The sequence below is a fragment of the Mesoplodon bidens genome, assembly GCF_964165515.1.
Source record: "Mesoplodon bidens genome assembly, chromosome: 18".
In the NCBI taxonomy this organism is placed as follows: domain Eukaryota; kingdom Metazoa; phylum Chordata; class Mammalia; order Artiodactyla; family Ziphiidae; genus Mesoplodon; species Mesoplodon bidens.
The window spans coordinates 49,033,875-49,056,556 of NC_138175.1; the positions used below are offsets into that span (position 1 = coordinate 49,033,875).

General features: G+C 58.5%; 2 protein-coding genes across 2 annotated transcripts; one reads left to right on the forward strand and one right to left on the reverse strand.

Moving 5' to 3' along the window:
- The first annotated feature begins 328 nt into the window (after positions 1–328).
- On the forward strand, positions 329–19,192 carry BCKDHA (branched chain keto acid dehydrogenase E1 subunit alpha). Its single transcript, XM_081217291.1, has 9 exons — positions 329–451; positions 8,571–8,750; positions 8,851–8,937; positions 12,702–12,810; positions 14,890–15,051; positions 16,774–16,980; positions 17,103–17,244; positions 17,465–17,636; positions 18,683–19,192. Exons 1-9 carry the CDS (start codon positions 344–346, stop codon positions 18,851–18,853), a joined length of 1,338 nt encoding a protein of 445 aa, XP_081073417.1. The 5' UTR covers positions 329–343; the 3' UTR covers positions 18,854–19,192.
- A 135-nt stretch (positions 19,193–19,327) lies between these two features.
- Positions 19,328–22,204, reverse strand: B3GNT8 (UDP-GlcNAc:betaGal beta-1,3-N-acetylglucosaminyltransferase 8). Its single transcript, XM_081217292.1, has 2 exons — positions 21,365–22,204; positions 19,328–20,987 (listed from the first exon to the last, which is right to left on the reverse strand). The coding sequence occupies exon 2, from the start codon at positions 20,954–20,956 to the stop codon at positions 19,763–19,765; it is 1,194 nt and encodes a 397-aa protein (XP_081073418.1). The 5' UTR covers positions 20,957–20,987; positions 21,365–22,204; the 3' UTR covers positions 19,328–19,762.
- Between the last annotated feature and the right edge of the window lie 478 nt (positions 22,205–22,682).

The window sequence follows — 22,682 nt, forward strand, 5'->3', positions numbered from 1 at the left end:
CCCTCCTACTCCCCCCTCGAAAGTCCAGGAAAGCCATTGGACAGAAGAGAAGAGAGGGAAGGCCTTGACATGTCCTACCCGAGGTCCCCGGGTCCTGAAACCCTGAGGCTCTGGTAAGGTTGCCCTCTTCTTTGCCTGTTACAGGAACAACTGCGATGAGGCGGTCAGAGTAATTTTGGGGAAGCTAGATTGTTTTATCCATCTACATATGTGTACTAGAGACCGCAGGACTAGTAGCAAGTGGTTTCTTGACAGGGTGATGCTGGCATTTGCGTCAGGCTTTTGAAGTGGCAGCCCCAAGCTCGGCGAGGAGGGGCGGATTGGCGAGGGATTGTTAGCCAAGATGGCGGTGGCGGCTGCCGCGGCGAGGGTCTGGGGGTCAAGTCGAGGCTTGGGCCGGGTTGGCCTACTGCTCCTGCGGCGGCCAGGGGCTCGTGGGCTGGCTAGATCAGTGAGTACCTGGGACACCGGGGAGTTTTCTCCAAGGAGGTATAGGGATGTTTACGCTGTCTTCAGAGTGTGTGGGTCCCTGTAGGGAGTGGAAGAAGGGCTGTTAAAGGAGGGACAAGGGCTGGGAGAACCACTTGGAGAGGACACCCAAGGGAAGAACTTCCAGTTCCTTAGGAGGAGAAAAGCCAGGCAGCTCCTTTGTAACCCTGAGGGAGAGAGACAACTTGGAGAGAGCGAGGGAGTTACTTATTAGTTGCTGCCGTTCCCCAGTGGAGGCCGCTTGGAGGACACGGGGGGGTGGGGGGAACGTGTGACCTTTCCTCTCAGGGGTTGGAGAAAACTGCCTTTGTAAGGGACAGACTTTCTTCTTGGTAAAGACTCCCCCCCCCCCTTCAAGGAGGAGAAAAGAGAGATCAGGTTTCCCACCAGGGGCTTTTATGGTGCCCTTTGCTCTAACTCTGATTTTTAAATGAATTGCGTAAAAAAGTCGCTTGATCCTGTGCCCCCTGATAGAATGCCTTGTCGGTTTTGGTGACTCTGCAGAGAAGGTGATCAATAAATATTTGTTGAATTAATGAGGGAGTGGGAGCGGGGGCGGGGGGAGAGAGGTCCAGACAGAGCACTTAGCCCACATTTCTTAGAAACACTTGAGAAATGCTTTGTTTCTTGTCAAAAGTGTTAGGTTGGGCTTCCCTGGTGGCGCGGTGGTTGGGAGTCCGCCTACCGATGCAGGGGACACGGGTTCGTGCCCCGGTCCGGGAGGATCCCACATGCCGCGGAGCGGCTGGGCCTGTGAGCCATGGTCGCTGAGCCTGCGTGTCCGGAGCCTGTGCTCCGCAACGGGAGAGGCCACAACAGTGAGAGGCCCGCGTACCAAAAAAAAAAAAAAAAAGTGTTAGGTTGATGCTGCTAATTGCTAGCTCACACAGCACAAATCTAGTTAGGAGCCGCTATTTAGGAGAGAGGCCGGGGGCTGAGAAAAGCTGTGAACTAAGATTTCGCATATAAGAGAGTCGTGGTTAAGAAGATGGGCTCAGGAGCTAGACCATGTGGCGCCATGTCCCTAATCTGCCACTTTCCAGCTCTGTAGCTTTGGGCAAGGGACTGCTGCTCTCTGGACCTAATTTCCCCCTCTGTAACATGCTAACAATGGCCACGTCTTAGGGTTGTGTAAATTAAATGTGTAAAGTGCTAAGAACAGGACCTGGTATATGACGAGTGCAATTGGAATGTTGGCCGCTGTTGAACGTGAGGGTGGACGGAAGGGACAGAAACTGTCCTCGGAGATGGGGAAGAAGAAAGGAGGTGACCTTGGGAGGGCCTGGATTGGTGAGGGCCTTGGCGGGAAATCTATCAAGATCTTGTGGGGTTGGGCCTGACCATCTGATGCCCAAACCATTGGGAAGGGAAGATGGAATCTGTGGGAAGAAGCTCTAGCTAAGGAGAAACAGGGGCAAGAAGATGGGCTGGGAGTGAGGTGTGGGGGCACCTGGGAAGGGAGTTGACGCAGGTAATTTCCGAAGGGCTGCTGGAGCAAGATGGAGGTGGGAGAGTCCTTGCCTTTGGGCTGTTCTCGGTCAGTTTTGTTTTTTTGTTTTTTTGAGCAGTCACATTTCCCCATAGCTGAGCTCCCTAGAGCCCATTGGTTGGGCCTGCGCGGTGGGGGTGGGCTGGACTGGGGCAGGAGTAGGAAAGGGTCATTCATGACTGATTAAATCCGCTTCCTTCCTGGCTCAGTCTCCTCGCTGCCCTTCTCACTTACTTCCCCTCCTTTTTTTTTTTTTTTTTGGTGGGTTGGGTTGGGGGCAGGAGGTCTTTCAGAGTCCCTACGTTTTGCATATATATTTTTAGAGTCCCTGTTTTTTCTTCTCCACTTTGAAATATTTCACTTGTTTTTTTTCTTAAAATTTAAAAAGGAAATTTTTTTTTTTTTGAGGGGAGGGAAGGAGTAGTAGCATTTAGTCAAAGATTTTGAGCCTGATCTGGTCAACAGGACTTTTTGTAATGATAGGAGTGTTCTATATCTATGTTGTCAAGTACAGTAGCCACTAGCCACACGTGGCTACTGAGCACCTGAAATGTAGCTTAGCATGACAGAGGAATTGAAGTTTTCATTTAATTTTTTTTTTTTTTTTTTTTTTTTTGCGGTACGCGGGCCTCTCACTGTTGTGGCCTCTCCCGTTGCAGAGCACAGGCTCCGGACGCGCAGGCTCAGCGGCCATGGCTCTCGGGCCCAGCCGCTCCGCGGCATGTGGGATCTTCCCGGACCGGGGCACGAACCCGTGTCCCCTGCATCGGCAGACAGACTCTCAACCACTGTGCCACCAGGGAAGCCCTCATTTAAGTTTTTTTAAATCTATTTATTTATTTATTTATGGCTGCGTTGGGCTTTTTCTAATTGCGGAGAGCAGGGGCTACTCTTTATTGTGGTGCGTGGGCTTCTCATTGCGGTGGCTTCTCGTTGCGGAGCAGGGCTCTAGGCTCACAGACTTCAGTAGTTGTGGCTCGTGGGCTCAGTAGTTGTGGCATGCAGGCTTTAGAGCACAGGCTCAGTAGTTGTGGTACACGGGCTTAGTTGCTGCTTGGCATGTGGGATCTTCCCAGACCAGGGCTCGAACCCGTGTCCCCTGCATTGGCAGGCGGATTCTTAACTACTGCTCCACCAGTCAAGTCCTTGGCTAGTGTCTTAATGAAGCACTTTATCATTTATAGTGCCAACTGACACCATTATTGTATTTAATACTGCCATACTGCAAGGTATGTACTGGTAGTGTTCTTCTCTTACAGGGGAGGAGATTGAAGCTCAGAGAGGTGAGGTCTGAACTTGGAGCTCCGGACTCCAAAGCCTAGTCTCTTTCCACAGTACCAGGCTGCCAGGAGGAGAGGGGGTAGGGCTTCGGTTCAGGTCTTGCAACATCCTGCTTAGTCCAGACATGGTGTGTATCATCAGCCTCTGCCTGGGGCTGGTGGGAAGAGGGGGTGGGAAGAGCCAGCCTCAGCCCCCATCATGCCCTCCCTTCACTGCCCTTCAGCCCCCACTGGCCATTTTCCCCTTTCCTTGGATGAGCTCCTCCCACCCGGAGGCCTTTGTAGGGATATGGTCCTTCAGGTGTCAGGCTGAGAGTTCACTTCCTCAGAGAAGCTTTCCTGACCCCATGACTGGTCTCAATGTGTAAAACAGGGACAATAGCAGTACCTCCCTCAGAGAGATACGCTGAGGGTTAAAGGAAACAGTTCTTAGGAAGCACTTACACATATATCCATGTGCTCGGTAAGGGCTCAAGAAATGGGGGCTGCTGTTTTCCCCCAGGAGCAGTGAATCAGTGGTGGCCTTGACTGATGCAGGGAAAGGATGCTTCCCATTTTCAGTGGCTGGGGGAGCTTAGTGCTGCTAAAGCCCCCGGGTCCCTGAGGCCAGAGAAAGCCTGATCCATCTCCGCACTTCCCTGGCCTCCCCAACCGGATCCCCCTGGAAGGGGAGGCCGCTGATGAGGTCAGTGGCATTCCTGAGCTGGAAGTAAAGCCAAGGTCAGCTTTGCACTCTTTGAGGCAGAACGCCTCAGACTCCAGGGAGAGAGCAGGCTTGGCCGGCCTCAGCTGTCCTAGCTTCGGAGGACTCGGTTAACTGGCACCATCCACACAGCCTTCCCTGGCTGGACCCCGCTCTTCTCTCCAGCTTCCCTGTAGTGGGCAGGCTGCCTGGCTTCATATGCTGACATCACTGCTCATGATCTCCCTGGGTCATGGCCAAGTCACCTAATCCCTCTGAGCCTCGGGGCCACCTGTGTGGTACGGAGGTGTGGTCATGGCGCCTGCTTCACCTGGGTGCTGTGCAGGTTCAGTGAGACACAGGCACCATACAGCAGGTGCCTGGTGTGGCGCCGAGGCACGTAGTTAACTGCTGTGGTTAACGTGCTACAGCCAGGTGGTCTCCAGGGTGCCAGGATCTCTCCTCTTGCCTCAGAGCCTTTGTCCTTCCCAAGGACTGACGTGTTCTTCCCCCAGCCTTTGCTTGGCTCACCCCGGCTCGTCCCTCAGGCCTCAGCTTCGCTCCCCCTTCTCCAGGAAGCTTTTCCTCCTGCTGCCTGTGATGCAGCTAGTGAAAGCCTTCCTCCTCGAGCTACGGCAGGTGCTTTACACCCGCCTCACCACCAGCCAGTGAAATGGAAACTCTTATTTCCACGAGGGGACGCGGGTTCAGGGAGACAGTCTCCTACCCAAGGTGACGTGGCCGGAAAGGGACAGAGCCAGGATTCAAACACGGGCCGCTTGGCTCTCCAGCCCTCATCCTGCCCTGCCTATGTGTTAACTAACTTCTCTGCGATCCTGCCTCCTCTGACGTTGCCCCTCCTGACTATAGCTTGTGTGTTCAGTGTCTGTCATCCATCTCTCCCCGTTGTCCCCAGCCCTCAGTTCAGGGCCTGACTTGGAGCAAATATTCAGTGATTACTTGTTTGACCGCTACGGTCATCAAGTCCACTTGTTAGCTACTCATATTTATCGAGTGTTTGTTATGTGTCAGGCACTGGGCTGAGCACTGTACACACAGGAGCTCTTTAAATCCTCAGGACCAGGCTTCCCTGCCAGCGCAGTGGTTGAGAATCCACCTGCCAATGCAGGGGACATGGGTTCGAGCCCTGGTCCGGGAAGATCCCACTTGCTGCAGAGCAACTAAGCCAGTGCGCCACAACTACCGAGCCTGCACTCTAGAGCCCGCGAGCCACAACTACTGAGCCCTCATGCCACAACTGCTGAAGCCTGCACGCCTAGAGCCCGTGCTCCACAGCAAGAGAAGCCACCGCAATGAGAAGCCTGCACACCGCAACGAGTGGCCCCCGTTGGCCGCAACTAGAGAAAGCCCACGCACAGCAATGAAATAAATAAATAAATGCAGCCCAAAATAAATAAATTAAAAGAAAAAAAACACTGTCAAAAAAAAACAATCAGGACCATCTGTGAGATAGATGTTCACACCGCCCTTGGTTTACACATGAGGAAACTGATGCTCCGGGAGCTGTAGTTACACTCCCGAAGGTAGTAGTCAGCTCAGAGTCCCTGCCCTTAACTGTGGACCCGTAGGGAGTGGCTCGAGGAGGGGCCACCACAGTACCTGTTGGGGCAGACCTTGGCCTTCCAGAGCAGGCGTCTGTGTCCTGTGTGGTAGGAGAGAGCGCGGCTTCAAGGCTTTGTGTAAATCTGTGCAGCTTCTGCCATTGTAGATCACTGCCGCCAGGACAAACCCACTCCCCCACCAAAAAGAAGGAAAAATGGGTGGAGACGCATATATCCTCTGCAGGCATTTTACCACCCACTTCCATTATGGAGCATTTCCTCAGGGCCAGGCACTGTGCCGATCCCTTTAGTAGCTCAAGGAATCAACACGGGTAACCGTGGGGTAGGTACCACCTTCATCTCTACAGGCCCAGGAAGAGGGGGCATGGTCAAAGCCCAACTCCAGGGTACAGGGGGCATCAAGGTACCCTGATTGTAGCTCTCCAGCCTCTGGAGGCAGACAGTCCTGCCCTGACACCAGGGTTTGTTCGGAGCCCCATGACCCTGTCCTCCTGGCCCCTGGCCTCCCATCCTAGAGCCCCGCCCCAGATGGCGTCTCCCCTGTGTCTCAGCCTCTCTCTGGAGTGTCTTCTGGGGCCTCGGTCTGGAATTACAATACAGTCTTGAGATGCAGTCAGCCCTTCTCCCCAACTCCTCTTTTCCCCATCTTCCCAGGGTGCCAGTCAGTTTCCTTTTTCCCATTTCCTGACCCTAGATTTTGGGGTTTTAACTCTTTTACCAATTTTTGAGCATGTAACGTGTCCCATGCCTTTGCTGAACCCTTTGTGTGCCTTAGGAACTTTTTGCAGCAGCTCTCTGCAGCCTTTTTGCAGATAAGGAAATTTAGAGACACGGTGTTTTGCAGAGGGCTGTGCAGTGAGCTGAGAAATTGGAACCCAGGTCAGTCTGATTCTAAGCCAGTGAACTTAGCCGCTCATTCATCCGTTCGGTCAGTAATTGCCTGTTGAAGTGTGTGCTCTGTAAACCAATGTGGACATGCTTCTTGCCTCCCTGGAGCTTGTGATGTGTGTGGGAGGTACACATGAGAGGAATGGATCCTCTAGGTGAATGGAAGGGTCCGGCCGCCTGAGCGCTCAGAAGGCAGAAGCACGGTCTGCAAGAGTTGGGCCGCTGCCGTGCTGTTGTCAGGCCTGGACCCGCCTTGCCGTTGGGAGTATAATTTCCTTTATATCCTCACAATCACAAATGCAGATAAACGCACACATGTTCACATTCCCCTGCTGGAACCTGGGACGACCTCTTTGCCACAATTAAAGGAGGGAGGGTGGGGAACACATTTGAGCACCCATGTGTGAGATCCAGCTCATGACAAGCCCAGACATTCTTCTTTAGCGCCTATTGGAAGTAAAGCCACAGTTACTGAGCTGAGAGGAACCTGGCGACCGGTGGTGGAAAGTAAAGATGCAGATGTGTGCAAAGTGGGCCAGCAGTGGCAGCTGGGGTTCGGGGCCTGGGTTTAGGGGTCTGGATGTCAGCCCTGCCCAGGTTTGAAGCCCAGTCCTGACTTATTTGTTTTAGCCCCGGGGCCTGGTGCAGGGAGGTTATATTACCTCCCTGAGCCTGGGTTTCCTCGTCTGAAGGGCAACAGTACATACTCTCTGCCTCACGGATGTGCTCTGAGGACTCAGTGAGGGTTCTGCATGCGGACCTCAGCCTGGTGCCCGGCAAAGGCTTAATATAGGGGCGCTGTTGCAATGCTGAGACTAGTTCAAGGCATTCTAGCTCAAGTGCTGAGAAATGGAATTGGTTCCCCTCCTGGTGCACATGTAGGCATCTTCCGGGCTTTCCCCAACAGGCCTCCTCTCAGCCGGCGGGGTGGGGTGTGATGCTTCCCACGGGACTCCTTCCCAGTTCCAGAAGGGAAGTGAGCAATGTGGAAGCTCACTTTTTGCCTTTTGCGTGTCCTGTTACCCCAGCTTCAAATGCCCTTTCCCTGACTCCTAGATATCCTTCAGGTCCCAGCTCTCATACCACTTCCTCAGGGGGACCTTACCCTCTTTCCACTCTGCTCTCACCCCATGGCTTCTCCTGGGAGAATACGCATCACCCTCATCCGCTCGGCATTACTTGTTGAGGCTCTGTCTTCCTTGCTGGGCGGCAGGGACAGGTGTCTTGCCTCTCTTAGGTCCCCAGAACCCAGCACAGCCCGTGGAACGAAGCAGGTGCTCAAATATTTGTTGAATGAGTCAGTCTGGGCTCCTGAACTGGAGTGGAGAGGGTGGTAAAGTGTGTGGAGCAGTTTGCCAGGTGATGGGGAAAGAGGCCTTCTGGTACAGAGAAGAGAGCAAGAGATGTGGTGGTAGAAACGACAATCAGCATCTTTTTGAGCCTTTACTATACGTACAAGTACTCTGCTCGGCGTTTTATACACGTGATTTTGTTTGAGCCGCGCAATGTTCCCATGAGGTGTTCTCCATTTTACAGGTTGAGAAAGGGGAGACTTGAAGAGGGGAAGTCCCGTTCCCATGGTCACTCAGCAAGGGATTTGAACTTGGCAGGCTGACTCTTAAGGGCTCACAGACATAAGCTCTAAGCTGGGTGGCCTCCTTGTGGGTAGAGGGGTCAGTAAGGAGCCCTTCTGGCTGATTGGAGGTCACTGTGCAGGGGGGGGTGTGTGTCTGTGGTAGCCGTGGGAGATGGAGAGGACGGGGTAGCGGCAGTCAGCCCTGGGGAGGCCTTGAATGCCAGGGTGAGGAGCTTGGGCCTCTGATAATAATAGCTACTGGTTCTTGAGCTGCCTGCCACTTTATTAGATTATTTAACCTTTACAGCAACCCTGTGTGGTAGACATTATGATTTTTCACCCCAATTTTACAGCTGAGGAGCTGAGACACAAAGCAGTTGTAGGAACTTGCCCAGTGCGTGACCCATTGGGAAGGTGGCGGAGCCGGGATTCAGACCCTGTGCATCAGGCCCCAGAGTCCCCCGCGGCTGTGGTGGCTTAATCACCAGGCCACGCTGCCTGCGGCTGCGGGGTTGAGCCTGCAGAACCTCTGCTGCTCCTGACGAGGGCGTCTCCTCCCCCCTCCCCCGCCTTCTCTCCCCAGCATCCCCAGAGGCAGCAGCAGCACTTCTCGTCCCTGGATGACAAGCCCCAGTTCCCAGGGGCCTCAGCGGAGTTTATAGACAGGCTAGAGTTCATCCAGCCCAATGTCATCTCTGGGATCCCCATCTACCGCGTCATGGACCGGCAGGGCCAGATCATCAACCCCAGCGAGGATCCCCAGGTGAGAGGCCGCTTCCCCCCGACCCCGTGCCCAGGCCCCTTGCCCGTCTCCTCCCCTGTGGTCCCAGCTGGCCCACATGTGTCTGTGCCTCCACCTGCAGCTGCCCCAGGAGAAGGTGCTCAAGTTCTACGAGACCATGACGCTGCTCAATACCATGGACCGCGTCCTCTACGAGTCCCAGAGACAGGTGCGTGGGGGCGGGCTGGGGAGAGGGGCGGGGGATTGCCTGAGGTCCCCCTACCTGTGTTTGGGCCAAAAGACAGCTCCCAAGGAGGAGGGAGTGCAATGGAGACCCTTGTCTTGAGGTCCTTAGAGTTCTTGGGGTTCTGCTGGGGCTCTGGAGGAAGAGGGTGGGAGGGTCCTGCCCAAGGGCAGAAGGGTGGACCGGACCATGGAAAGCCTACTGTACGCCAGGCTGGGGGCTTAGCTGTGCTGGGAGAGGGCAGGCAGGCAGAAGACTGGACGCCTCTTCCTCTCGGGTGCTCACAGTTCTGAGAAGCAGGGTGGCTCTCGGTGCTTCCGGGGTGCCCGTGTCCAGGGTGCCGCGGTGGGACACTCAGCAGTGTTAGCATCAGCCGACAGAGACGCAGTCAAAGCAGTGTCAGCAAAGAGGGAATTGGTTGACTCGACTAACTGCAAGTCCGTAAGGCCCTGTTTCAGGCACAGCTGGACCCAGGGTCTCAAAACATGTTTTCTGACCTGTTTCTCTCTCTGAGTGTCTCTTCTACTCTCCTTTGCCTTGGCTTCCTTCATTCTCAAGCTGCCGTGGTCTCTGGACGCTCCACATTCACGGAGAGGTGGCAGAGAAAGGGTTCGGGGTACGGGCTCTGGAGCTAGACTACAGTTCGAGTCCACATTCTGTCACTCTCTAGCTTTGTGGCCCTGGGAAAGTTGCTTAGCTTTTCAGTGCTTCAGTTTTCTCGTCTCTAGCTACTTCATGGGGTTGCTGTGAGGATTGATGGTGGCCTACTTAATGGCCTTAGGAACAGTGAAACTGGCATTTGTCACGGATACCAGTCTTGCAATTATTATCCTTTCTGTTTAACAGTGGAAAGAGCATGTCTGGTCCCTAATGTTCCAGCAAAAGGCCCAGAGCTGACGCTTATTGGCCAGGCTTTGGTCACAGACCCCCGCTTGAGCCAGCCCATGTGATTGACCGGCCAAGCCGGGGCCATGTGCCCACCCCCAGGAACCAAGGGAGCAGAGGCCTGGAGTCCGTCCCTCCCGGGCTGCGGAGACGGAGAGCAGGAGCGTGGGGTCCCTGTTAGGAAAGTGGGAAGAATGCTGGGCAGGCTCGTCCTCAGGAGTGGGGATGGGCTTGGCGATCTGCACTTGGATCAGGCCCCCAGGTGACCCCACTGTGACCCCACTGTGCACTGAAAGCACGAGGCCCATGAGGATAGTTCCGAGCAGATGAGGCGGGCAGCCAGCTCCCTGGTTCTCTTGCTCACAGGAGCACTACGTGTGTGTTTTCCACCCTGCCCAGAAACTTCCCTTGGCTCCTACCGTCCACAGGATCAAGACCTGTCCCTCCTGTCCACCCTGTCTCCCATTCACTGTGGCCTCGGCCATCTGCTCCCCTCTGCATGGCCTCAGTGACAGGCCACCCCTCCTACCCTCTCTCACATGCCTGGGCTCCTTCCTGACCCCTGGGTTGGCTGCGCAGACGGGGGCTTTGGAACCTGACGGATGTGGGTCCAGTCACAGATGTAACTTTAGGCAGGTGATTTTTCTTGTCTTTGCCTCAGTTTCTTTAGTGTATTAAAACATAGAAATAACAAGAGAACCCACCCAACCCCACCCGACCAGGTGGGGGTGGGAATTCTGTGAGACCCGGCATGTAAAGCCCCTCACCCGTTGGCTGACACAGGGAGCCCTCGGTAAGATCAGCTCAGCCATCAGGCTTCAGCCTTTCTTAGCTAGGGTTATTCCAGCAGCCCCCCATCCCAACAGAAATAAAAGCAGTAGTTTAAACAGATTAATAGGTTTTTTCTCTTGCATAACAGAAATGTGAAAATAGGTGGTCGGGACTGGTATGGTGGCACCACAATGTCATTGGATACCCAGCACTGGCTTCTAGCCTCCAGGGCCCCTCATAAACCAAATGGCTGCTGGAGCCCCGTCCATGATGTCTCATTCCAGGCAGGAGGTAGAAGGAAGGTGGAAGGTCAAACATGGCACTGCCCAGCTATCTCCCCACACCCACATTTATAGAACTTGCCAGGCAGTCCCACCAGAAAACATGACACGTTTCATCGGTCACTCCCAGCTGCAAGGGAGACTGAGAAAGTAGTCTTTTAGTCCGGGCAGGTGCTGTCTGTGGTGGCATGAGATCTGTTAGCAAAGAGGAAGAGGGATCTGATACCGTGTAGGCAATCAGGGACCTCTGCCACTAGCCCAGGTCCTGTTTCCTCAGGGGGCCCCCCTCTCAGGCTCCTCCCCACACCAGCCTCGCAGCCCCGCCAGGCCCTCAGCACCCAGCATCCGCCCCGCTCATTGCTTTCAGTTGGCCCCCAACTTGGAAGAAAGTGTTGTTCATCTGTGGTTCCCCCACTAAGACAGGAGGCCCCTGCGGAACACGTGAGGCCTGGGCACAGGGCGTCCTGCAGCTGCTGACCCGGCTGGCTCCGTTTTTACCTTACACACAGTCCTGCTTACCTCCATCTCTGTGCCAGGGCTCCCAGATCTCCAGCCAGACTTCACCCCTTAGCCCCCGATCTGCTTGGCTTCTCACCCCGGGTGTCCCTCACCGGATTCAGCCAGTCCAGACTTGACCTCAGCACCTTCCTCCCAGACCTGCTCCTCTTCTGCCCTTAGGCCATTTCTCAGAGACAGTACCGCCATCCACCCATTTGCCCAAACTGGAGACCTACTGGTACTCCCTGTCCCCTCCCACCCCCTCACTGTCACTTTCCCCTTTCATTCACTCTGCCCTTAGGTATTTCGTTAGAAATCCATTCTGCTCAGCACCCCCATCAGGAACCCAGACTTCCTCCCTTTCTGCTTCACCATCGTGGGCGACTTGGCTTTCGCCCTGTGCTTCTTGCCTCATGTTCACAAGATGGCTGCCACAGGTCCAGGCTTCACGGCTGTGTGCAAACCTGGAGGGAAGGGGTGGCAGCAGCTGCAGTGACCTCTTTTATCGAGAAGGCAACAGCAGGCTTCCGCTGAATTCTCCGGCTAGAACTTGTGTCCTGTGGCCACTTCTGACTGTAAGGGAGGCTGGGAACATATTTTTCCAGGCTCTGGGATTAGGGGGCTCAGGAGAAGGGAGTTGCCCCGGGCACCGGTGTAGGGAACCAACACAGGCCGCCGCTCCCTGCACCGCTCACTCTGCTTCTCAAGACTCTCAGCCGTCCTCTCCCTGCCGCCTGCCACCACCGGGCCAGGCCGCGCCCCCTCCCACCTGGCGCTTGGCACTCGTTCCTGTCTCCTCCATCCGTTCCCACGTGGTAGCCTGAGAGACATTTTTAAAACATCTCTCCCCTGAGAACTGTTGGCGGGTTACCGTCGTCCTCAGGGTAAAGTCCGATACACGGCGTTCCCTGCGCTACCTGGGCCCTGCCTCTCTCTCTCCCTCCTCGTCGTCGTCCTCCACCCCTCCCACGTTGTGTCCCAGCCCTTCTGACCTCATGGCCTTTCTTGTTCTCTCTGCCTGGAAACCTCCACCCTCCCTACCTTTGCTCGGCATAGGCATTGCTCCTCGATGCCCCTCCACAGTGGGGCGGGTACCCCTTCAGCCCCCATCAGGCAGCCCCATCACCCTGGCTCTAACCAACCTGGCGGTTCCTCTGTGAAGGCAGGAGCGCCAGTGTGGCCTGGCCCAGAGCCGGCCTTCAGGAAGCATCTGTTGAATCACAGAGTAATCAGAAGTAGGTCAGCGTTTGGATGTTTCTCTGTCATTGCCCGGTCTAACTGGACCCGGCCCTCTGGGCCCTCCTCCACCCCCAGGGCCGGATATCCTTCTACATGACCAACTATGGTGAGGAGGGGACGCACGTGGGGAGCGCAGCAGCCCTGGACAGCACGGACCTGGTGTTTGGCCAGTACCGGGAGGCAGGTACGTCTGCCCATGGCAGCAGGTGCCAGGGACCTGGGTCTGTGGTCCCCATTGAGACAGGTCAGGCCCAGTCCCTCCTGCTAGGAAGGCGAGGCCCACATTAGTTACCAGTGGGCTCTTCTGGGAGTGGCACCTTGCCAGGGAGGCCTAAGGGTGCTTCCCCTCTGCGGAGGCCTGGCAGTATCGTAGTTAAGAGCCTGTGCTCCTGACCATTCCATGCCCTGCTGGTGACCAGTTGTTCGATTTTGGGCAAGTCACTTCCGTTCTCTGAGCCTCAGTTTTCTCATCTTTGAAATAGAGATTATGATGGGATGGCAACCCCCTGTGCTGTGGGACTGCCACGAGCCTGCAGTGAGGCCAGGCCGAGCTGGCCTCTTCCCAGGTTCTGTATCCTGCACGCAGCTGCAGCCGAAGCAGATGCGCGGGCGTGTTCCAGCCTGGGAGCGGCTAACTTCTGAGTGAATGAGGGAGAGGATGGAAGGAGCAACGACTAGGAATGAAGAAAACGGATGAGTGTTCAGGAGAGACCGGGGGTGCAGGAGTGAGCCCGGGGAGCTGAGGCTGGGCTTCCAGAGCAGTTGTTGGTATGGGGCCCGGCAGGGGAGCCAGATCTGACCCTTCCTCTCAGGTGCTGCACGGTCTTGGGCAGGTTGCTTAACTGCTCCTTGCCTCAGTTTCCTCATCTACAGTGGGAGATGGTGAACCCTCCCAAGGCGGTTGTTGAGGGGTTTCACAGGGCAGATGACGCAAAGCCCTCAGCACAGGGCCTGGCGTGGGGTAAGCACTCGGAGTCAGAGGAGGTGTCGTGACCAAGGCCTCTCACCCGGGGACAGCTCTTCAGTGGGGAGGTGTGGCCTGGGCAGGCAGGGCCTGCCCAGAGCGCTCCCGGGACCAGCACAGCCTTCCAGTCTGCTCTCAGACTATCTACTGTCTCAGCTGCGCCAGACCCCCCACCCCACATGCTCCAGGGGAGCAGATGCCCTGTGACACTGTCCGTGGTTCCGCATCATTAGGTTTGCCTGGGCATTGGGCCGCAAGCCAGGCCCCTGCCACGTCTGCTAAGCACTTCCCACTGTCTCTGCTGAGGGGATCTGTCTGGGGAGGGCTCCAAGCAGGGCCTGGAGGGAGGGTCCTGGAGTTATGGGCGGCCACTGGGCTCTGCACACGGGGGCTGTTTGGGCCCCGGCCACCTCTGCAGGAGTGAGCCGTCCTGCACCAAGGGTCATGGAAGGCCCTGCATCCAGGCAGCTGCCGAGGGCGCCTTTGCGGGGCGAGGAGGAAAGGCAGGCCCCGCTTGTCCCAGTCCTGACGGGGCAGCTGCTCCCCGTGTGACTCTGTGTCTCCCGTGAAGTGGGGAGAACAAGGGCACTGAGAACGGTAGCGCGCACTGAGCTGTCGTCAGTGCTGGAAACCCTGGAGCCTGTGTCGGTTCCCCTCGCAGCAGAGTGGAGGCCCCTGCCCACCTCCCACTGGAGCGGCCGCAAGGAACCCCCGCCAGCCCCACCAGCTGTGCGGGCCAGCTGGTGCGAAGCTTGGGTCAGAGAGGTGCGGCCTTGTGGCGCCTTTGATGACGAGGTGGGCGTCCACCGGGGTTTTGTTTGAAGAAAGGATTTTACTGCCATGAGCAGGTTTGAATATTTCCTCTCTAGTCCACAGGTCGTGAGCATGGCCCATACGGTTATTTGGTTCATATGATGATTTTTTTTTTTAAGTAGATGAATTAGTGGAAACGCTTAAAAATCAGGTAGCTTCCCCTCCTCTCCCCTAGCACCCACCCTCTCCCCAAAAGAAAGCAAGCTGGATTGCTCCTTTTGAAAAACTGGACCATCTGGCCTCCCTGGGCAGAGGTTAGTTGGTTTGAATGGCAGCCTCCGTCTTGAGGCAGGCCTGTGCCTTCTGCTCTGCCCGCCTGCCTCCTGCACCCGCCTGGTCCCTATAAGCATCCGAACGCGCCTTCCCTGCTGTAGTACAGTCAGTGGAACAGGTCCCGGGCAGGAAGGGCCTGGCCCAGGGGCCCTCACAGGGTTGGCCTGTCCCGCACACCGCCCGCCATGGTAACCCTGCCTTCTCCTGCACCAGGTGTGCTCATGTACCGGAACTACCCCCTGGAACTGTTCATGGCCCAGTGCTACGGCAACGTGAACGACCAGGGCAAGGGGCGCCAGATGCCCGTCCACTATGGCTGCAGGGAGCGCCATTTCGTCACCATCTCCTCTCCACTGGCCACGCAGATCCCTCAGGGTGAGGATGCACGTCCCGGGCCCCGGCCCCACAGTCTGACGTCGTTACCCTGCTCAGGCCCTAGCCTCCTCCATCCCTTCCGGGGGCTTCCTGGTGGCGCCACGGTCCTAGCGCTGGTCTGGGCTCTAGACTTACAAGACCCCTCTTGTCTGGGACCCTCGTAGGAGGGCTCTAGTGGTGTCTTTGCCCCATCCGGCAGGTTTGAGCAGACACAGTCACGGTCTCAGTTTCCCACGCTTGTGCCCAGCCTGTGTCCATTCACCGGCACAGCCAACTGCATGGGACTGAGCATGTGCCAGCTTCCTTACTGAAGGTCACCCGGCAGGTAGCAAGAAGAGTAGGCACTCAAATCGTGGACCATGTGGCTCCAGAGCCTGGGTTCTCCACCCCGGCCCTGCCCTGCCCCTGTCCTGAGTGACTCCCCTAAAGCTTACTCCGCAAGCCCACGTTGCTTAGCGCAGTTGGTGTGGCTTCTGTTAAAGGTGACTGCTTGTGAAGCAGACCCGCCGGGGGAGGGCTGCGGCCACACAGTGCAAAAACAGGGATGTGGACAGCCCCCGCCCCCCGTCCTGTGGAGCCTGCACTCGGTTGAGGGTCAGTCTGCTCCAGGGCAGACACATGAACTGATGTGTACAGGGCTTAGAGTGCCTGGCATGTCAGAGGGCCCTGGGCACGTTTGCCCGGTGTGTTCTATTTGGGAACAGGAGCGGTTTGTGTCTGAGGTGGGAGGCGGACAGGGCAGCTTTCTGGGAGGAGGTAGCATTTTCACTGATTTCCATTTTGTAGGCTTTCCATAAGGTGGGGCCTGGCCCTCATCTTCCATTTGGGTGACCAGTTAAGTCACTCAGTTGGCCAGTGTATGGAGTCCATGCTGTGTGCTGGGTGCCATTCTAGGTGCATTGAACAGAGGCAGCAAAAACCTCAGCCTTCCTGGTGCTGACACTGGTGGGAGAGACGGACAATAAACAGGATGAAGTAACACATGGAGTATGTCAGGGGTGATAAGGCCCACAGGGAAAAATAAAGCTGAGAGGGAGCGGTTCTTGATGGGGGAAGGTGGGGACACGTGTCACCAGGTGAAAGTACAGACCAGAAGGTGAGAGAGGGAGCCACCCGGGATCTGGAGGCGGGTGCCTGCTCGGTGACGTGTCTGAGGTGCCAGGAGGAGCCAGTGGGGCAGGTGTGGAGGGAGGGGTGCACGCAGGTGGGGTCTCAGGCTGTGGACTTTCGAAGACACTTTGACCCAGAGTGGACCCGAGCTGGGGGAGGGGGAGGAGTCCTCTGCAGAACCACCTGCCAGCTCGGCTGCTGCCCTGAGGGTAACAGCTTGGGTGGGAGGAGCAGGGGGCTGGGGAGGAGGCTGCTTGGGCCAGAGGTGGGGCTGGGACTACCAGGGAGAGGTTAAGGAGTGGGGAGAAGGGCTCAGATTCTGGCTCCATTTTGAAGGTCGAGCGGGCATATGGGGGCGTGACAGAAAGTCAGGAGTCAAAGATGCTTTAGTTTGTGGCCTGAGCAGTTCGAAGGATGGAGCTGCCGTCAGCCAAGGGGAGGAGACTGTGGGCGGGGCAGCTTCTGGGGGAGGGGAGGGGCGGCTCAGGTGTTTTCTTTGCCCCCAGACCTTGGCAACCGCTAGCCTGAGGGCCGGAGCCCCGGGTTGGGGTGCGAGGGTGTGGACGCTGGGAGGGTATGAGTGCAGGGAGACACGTGTCTCTGCTCCTGCAGCGGTGGGGGCAGCCTACGCGGCCAAGCGGGCCAACGCCAACAGGGTCATCATCTGTTACTTCGGAGAGGGCGCGGCCAGTGAGGGGGACGCCCACGCCGGCTTCAACTTCGCCGCCACCCTCGAGTGCCCCATCATCTTCTTCTGCCGGAACAACGGCTATGCCATCTCCACGCCCACCTCCGAGCAGTACCGCGGGGATGGCATCGGTATGGGCCCTGGTGGCTGCTCCCCGCCCTGCCTGCGCCCTCTCCTTCCTCCCCTCTCTCCCCACTCCCTGCTCCTGTCTCACCTGAGCCCTGGGGCCTGACCTGCCTCCCTGTCCCTACAGCGGCTCGAGGCCCTGGATACGGCATCCTGTCCATCCGCGTGGACGGCAATGATGTGTTTGCTGTGTACAACGCCACCAAGGAGGCCCGGCGGCGGGCCGTGGCGGAAAACCAGCCCTTCCTCATTGAGGCCATGACCTACAGGTGCCTGCTGCCCCCCATCGGTCCCCAGCCTCGACTGCTGCAGTCCTCAGCACCTCCCCTACATTGATCACCGTCCCCGCGGTACAACCCCACTGCCCTGCCCCGTGTAGCCCTTTCCGGCCTTTATTCCATTCCCCCCTTCTCCCCTAGTCCACCCCTTTCTTCCTGACCTTCACCTGAGGGGCGCCGGCCTGACCCTGGGTCCCCCTCCCGCTGGTAGGATCGGGCACCACAGCACCAGTGACGACAGCTCGGCGTACCGCTCAGTGGATGAGGTCAATTACTGGGACAAGCAGGACCACCCCATCTCCCGGCTGAGGCACTACCTGCAGAGCTGTGGCTGGTGGGACGACGAGCAGGAGAAGGCCTGGAGGAAGCAGTCCCGCAAGAAGGTGAGGAAGGGCCACCCTCTGTTGGAAACCACCCCAGGGGTCGTGTTCCGGGATGGTGTGTCACAGAGAACCCTGGAAGGGTGGGGAGGCTGGGGGTTGGGGGCCATTGAATTGGCAGTCTCGGGGATAACCCTGGTGACGTCTCTAATGTCATGATGCCAGGACACGTGCACCTCAGCCGTGTTCTGCCCTCAGCTCCTTCGCCTCTGAAGAGGGATACTGGGGTACCCACCTCAGAAGCTTGTCTGAGGGTTTGCATCTGATCCAGATGGGGTGTAAGTGTCCGCCAGAGTCTGTGCACTGCCCTCCTTGGCCCTGGTCATCAGACACCAGAAGCACTGCGGCCCAGTGGGCAGGGCAGACCCTGGTGTCGGGCAGCATGTGCTTCCTGGCTCTGCCCCTGACCACGGCATCGTGGGCACGTCCCTTCTCTTTTCTGTGCCTCGGTTTCCTCACCTCTGAGCTGCCTGCTTCTTAGGGCTGCTGAGAGGCTGAATCGATTCCATACTCTTAGTATAGTGCCTGGTTCTGCTAAGGGTGGAGATGCTGGGATTTGGGACATCAGTTGTCACCACTGTTTTTTTTTCTTTTTAATTTATTAATTTACTTATTTTTGGCTGCGCTGGGTCTTCGTTGCTGCGTGCGGTCTTTCTCTAGTTGCAGCGAGCAGGGGCTACTCTTCGTCGCGGTGCGCGGGCTTCTCATTGCGGTGGCTTCTCTTTGTTGCGGAGCACGGGCTCTAGGCGCGCGGGCGTCAGTAGTTGTGGCGTGGGCTTGAGAGCGCAGGCTCGGTAGTTGTGGCACACGGGCTTTGTTGCTCCGCGGCATGTGGGATCTTCCTGGACAAGGCCTCGAACCCCTGTCCCCTGCATTGGCAGGCGGATTCTTAACCACTGTGCCACCAGGGAAGCCCGTCACCACTATTTCCATTGTCCACGTGGGAACTTGAGGCTCAGGGGGCTTAACCCCTCGCCAAGATCCCACAGGTAGGAAGCAGGTTCCTGGGTGAGAGGTCGGCTGCCTGCCCACTGCCGCTTGTCCCCCAGGTGATGGAGGCCTTTGAGCAGGCCGAGAGGAAGCTGAAGCCCAGCCCCAGCCTGCTCTTCTCAGATGTGTATCAGGAGATGCCTACCCAGCTCCGCAAGCAGCAGGAGTCTTTGGCCCGTCACCTCCAGACCTATGGGGAACACTACCCCCTGGATCACTTCGAGAAGTGAGGCTACTTGCCCCATCCCCACCTACCTCAACTCTGCCTGAGGGGCAGAGGTGACGGGCAGGATGCTACCCGCTTCCCCTGACAGCTCCCTGCAGCACACTCGGGCCAGGGCAGCCCTTGGGGCGGCTCCTGCCTCTCCAGGCTGTTACATTGGTGGGGCCTTGGTCAGCCCCTTCTTTGCCTTTAGTTACAGGGTCTTCTCCCAGGGGCTGGGCAAGGGCACCTCCAGGACTGGAAGCCCCTCAGGGCTGGGGGTGGACGTGGCAGGTCAGCCTGTGGAACTTAGAGTGAGAGGTGGTCAGCAGGTAGTGAATAAACTGTGTCTCTGCATTTGGCTCCATGCTACCTCTGGTTTCTGTTTCCTGGAGTTTGGGATGTGGGAGCATGACTGGTTTGGGACCACCCCTGCTTCTCCAGTTGAGATAAATAAGGCCAAGTCTGTTGCGCTATCTTCTTACTCCAGAAACGTTTGCAAGCTGGAAGGTCAGCGTCAGCAAACAGGATGGGGGTGGGGTCCTCCGGAGACAGCCTCTTGTCTCCCATAGAACGGGTCAAAGCTGGTGTCCAGCAAGGTGACCAGGAGGCCATTGGAGCCGGCCTTGCCCAGTAAGTGTGGGGAGAGTGTCTGGTGTGAGGGTCAGGTGCAGCTGAGCTTTGCTCTGTAAACTACCTCAAGGCCCCGTAGACAGAGACGACGACTCCAGGCCTCAGGGTGGGGAGTGCATATTTTTCAAAAACTGAAAGACGGAAACAGTCTGTCGCCTCCTGGGGAGGCCCAGGGAGGGCTCAGGCAGCCTCTATTCCAGGACCTCCTTCCTCGCACTGAGGCCTAGAAAGAGAGGCTGAGCAAGGGGCTGGCGCCAAGGCCCAGGCCAGGTCTGCCCTCCCTGCCCCTCCCCACCTCTGAGTCTCAGCACTGGAACTGAGGGTCCCGCAGCTGTTTCCAGAGCTGGATGCTGTCCTGGGGGCTGAGGGGCCGCACCAGCAGCAGGTCACGGAAAGCACAGGGGTCAGCAGTGCGGTCTGCCGGCCAGGCCGTGAGGAAGCCTTTGTGGGTCCGGGGGGCCAGGCCCAGGGCTTGGAAGCACAGGCCGGTATAGACATCGTCGAAGGGGAAGGGGGCCACGCGGGCCGCTGCCCGCAGCAGCCAGGGTGCCAAGCGGCCCGCAATGATGTAGCCACCCCCACTTGCGTAGGCTGGGTAGCCGCCTTCAAAGAAGGACCTAGGCACGTAGAAGGGTCCTCCAGGATTCCGGAGGGGCTTGGCCTGGGTGAAGACCTCACCCAGGTAGAGGCCACGGGCCGTGCTGGGCGGCAGGGCCCGCAGGTGGTCCAGAAGGGCGGGGATGTGCACAAAGGCGTCATCCTGGGCTTGCAGGATGAAGCTCACGCTGGGGCAGTGGCGGCCCAGCCAGGCTAGCAGCAGCAGGTCCTTGAGCGTCTGGTTGAAGGGGACGTCAAGGAAGTCCCAGAGCAGCAGGTCGCTGTAGCGGCGGCTCTCCCAGGCCACCAGGGAGCCTAGGTCAGGCCTCCCCTCGCCCGCTGGGGACCCCAGCAGGAAGAGCAGCCGGACCCCGGGAGCCGGCCTGCCCCACGTCTCCCTCACGGCCTGTCGTTCCGCAAAGCGCCCTGGTTCCGACTTGACGGCCAACAGCAGGTAGGGGATGTCAGGATCCTCGCAGCTGGCTACCTGGCCACTGCCACCCCTGGGCAGCCACCGTGGGAAGCTCCGGCAGGCTGCCGACAGCAGGAAGTGGCGGAGGTCCTCGGGGTAGGAGGCGAAGTCGGGGATCTCAGCCGCAGCGGCAGCTCCCCAAGCGCGGCAGCCCCCCACCTCAGTGCTGTCCCCACTGGGCAGGGTCCCCAGCCGCCACTGCTGCTGGTTCCAGTAAGCCGAGGGCAGCGGGTCAGTCTGGCCCAGACGGGCCGAGAGGTTAGCCGGCAGGGTGGGCTCGGGGCTGGCTGGCGTGGGGCCTGGTGGGGTGCTGCGGGGTCCCGGGTAGGCCTTACCCAGCTGGGGCTCGGACGTCCACTCGATGTACACTTTGAGGCCCAAGAGCGTGAGCAGTGCTGACAGGCAGAGAAGGCACTTGGGGCAGCGCATGACCCGGCCCAGGAAAGGGCAGCTGTGGGAGCTGCAAAAGAGCCACAGAGGCCTTTTGGGGTGCAGGGACGGGCCCCCGGTCCCTGCCGAGCCCTCTAAGGCTTCTCGTAGTCTCAGACCCTAAACCAGCCCTCCACCAGCGACCCTGACTTTCCTGTCTTCCGGGACCTACGAATCCCTGTTCCACTCGCATTCCAGCACCCTGTTCTTGCCACTCAGCCCAGCTCCTTCTACTTTCATAGAAACCCGGGAGGCTACCTATTCCCCATCCGCACCCCAGAGACCAGGGACTCCGCCTTTCCGACCTCCCTCTGCCCCCAGTTCATCCCCCTCACCAGGAGTCAGGATCACTGGGGTCACCTCCTCGCCCGACAGTCCCCACCCCAGGCACGGCTCCCTCCCCTTTACCTCTGGGTCCGGCTCTGGCCAGCTCCAGCGCCCGGGGCCTAGGGCCGGCCCTCTGCCCTCTTCCGGCAGCGCTGGTGTCTCCAGCACTGTTGTTCTCCAGCCCAGCCCAGCCCAGCCCAGCCCAGCCGGTCTGCGGGAGGCTGGGAGGGCCCCAGGGGCCGGGAGGGACCGGGGCGGGGCTGAGGGAGGGGGTGGGGGAGGAGGACAGGAGGCCGACCTGAGGGATGGGGCTCTGGCGTGTTGGGGCTGGTTTTCTGGTGAGACAGCGGGAAAGGTGCAGGGGTGCCTGCTGAGACCGGGAGCCGACAGGCCGGGGAGGGGAGAACCAGGGGGCCTGGGAGAGAGTCCGAGGGAGGGTGCGGCCGAGGGGCTGGGAAGTGTCAGAATGGCCCAAGGGCAAGCCGAGTTCTAAAGTGGCCGGGCCGGAGGCCAGGGGCAGGGCCTGGCCTGGGGAGGAGGCGGGGGTGACTGTGCTGAGAGGGCATGGGTGACCTTGCCAGAGGTGGGGGTGTGTGGCCCGGAGTCAGGGTGGGGATGGGGAAGGGGGCTGGTGGGGAGGAGGGGATACAGGCAGAGACCAACATTGCAGAGAAAGAAGAGACAGCCAGGGAGACCCCAGGGGCAGGCAGGGAGGACAGACAGGCGGCAGAGATTCAGGAAGGCCAAGAGGAGAGAGCTGCGAGAAGAGAGAGAGAGGAAGGGAAGGTGGAGACAGCTGGCGAGAGATAAGGGAAGCCCTTGTCGGGGAGGGTGGAGAGATGTGCAGGGGCAGGTGGAGGGACGACGGGGTGGGAGCAGAGAGCAGGGAGTCTGCCAACCGAACCAGAGCCAGGCAGAGGCAGCCAGACCCAGAGAGGAGCCGGGGAGGAGCGGATGGAAGGGGTGGGGGGAGGGGGAGCCAAGCCAGAGGGCAGTGAAGGGGGGGCACCAGGAGCCCTGGAGCCGAGCTGACCCCCGTGCCTCCTCCGTCCGTCCCTGGTCCCACACTCTGGCCCTGGGCCTGCCACGCCCTGAGGCCCTGGCTCTGCCCACAGGGGCATGGTGATTCCAGGGACACTCCCATCCATCCGGCCCCCCGGGACCAGAGAGGGTGTCGGCCAGTGTTTCCGTCACAGCCCTCCGGAGGCGTCTGCTGTTTGGGCTGCATCGGCTGTCTGGGGTGGCAGGCAGGTGGGGCCGCCTCATCCCAGACCTCCTGGAGCCTGGGCTGGGACGCAGGGCCCCCCAGTGAGCCTGGCCTGACCCCCTTCACCCCCACCCGGGTTGGGAACTGTCCAGATCACCTCAGGAACCCTGTCTTTTGGACAGGGCAGCAGCA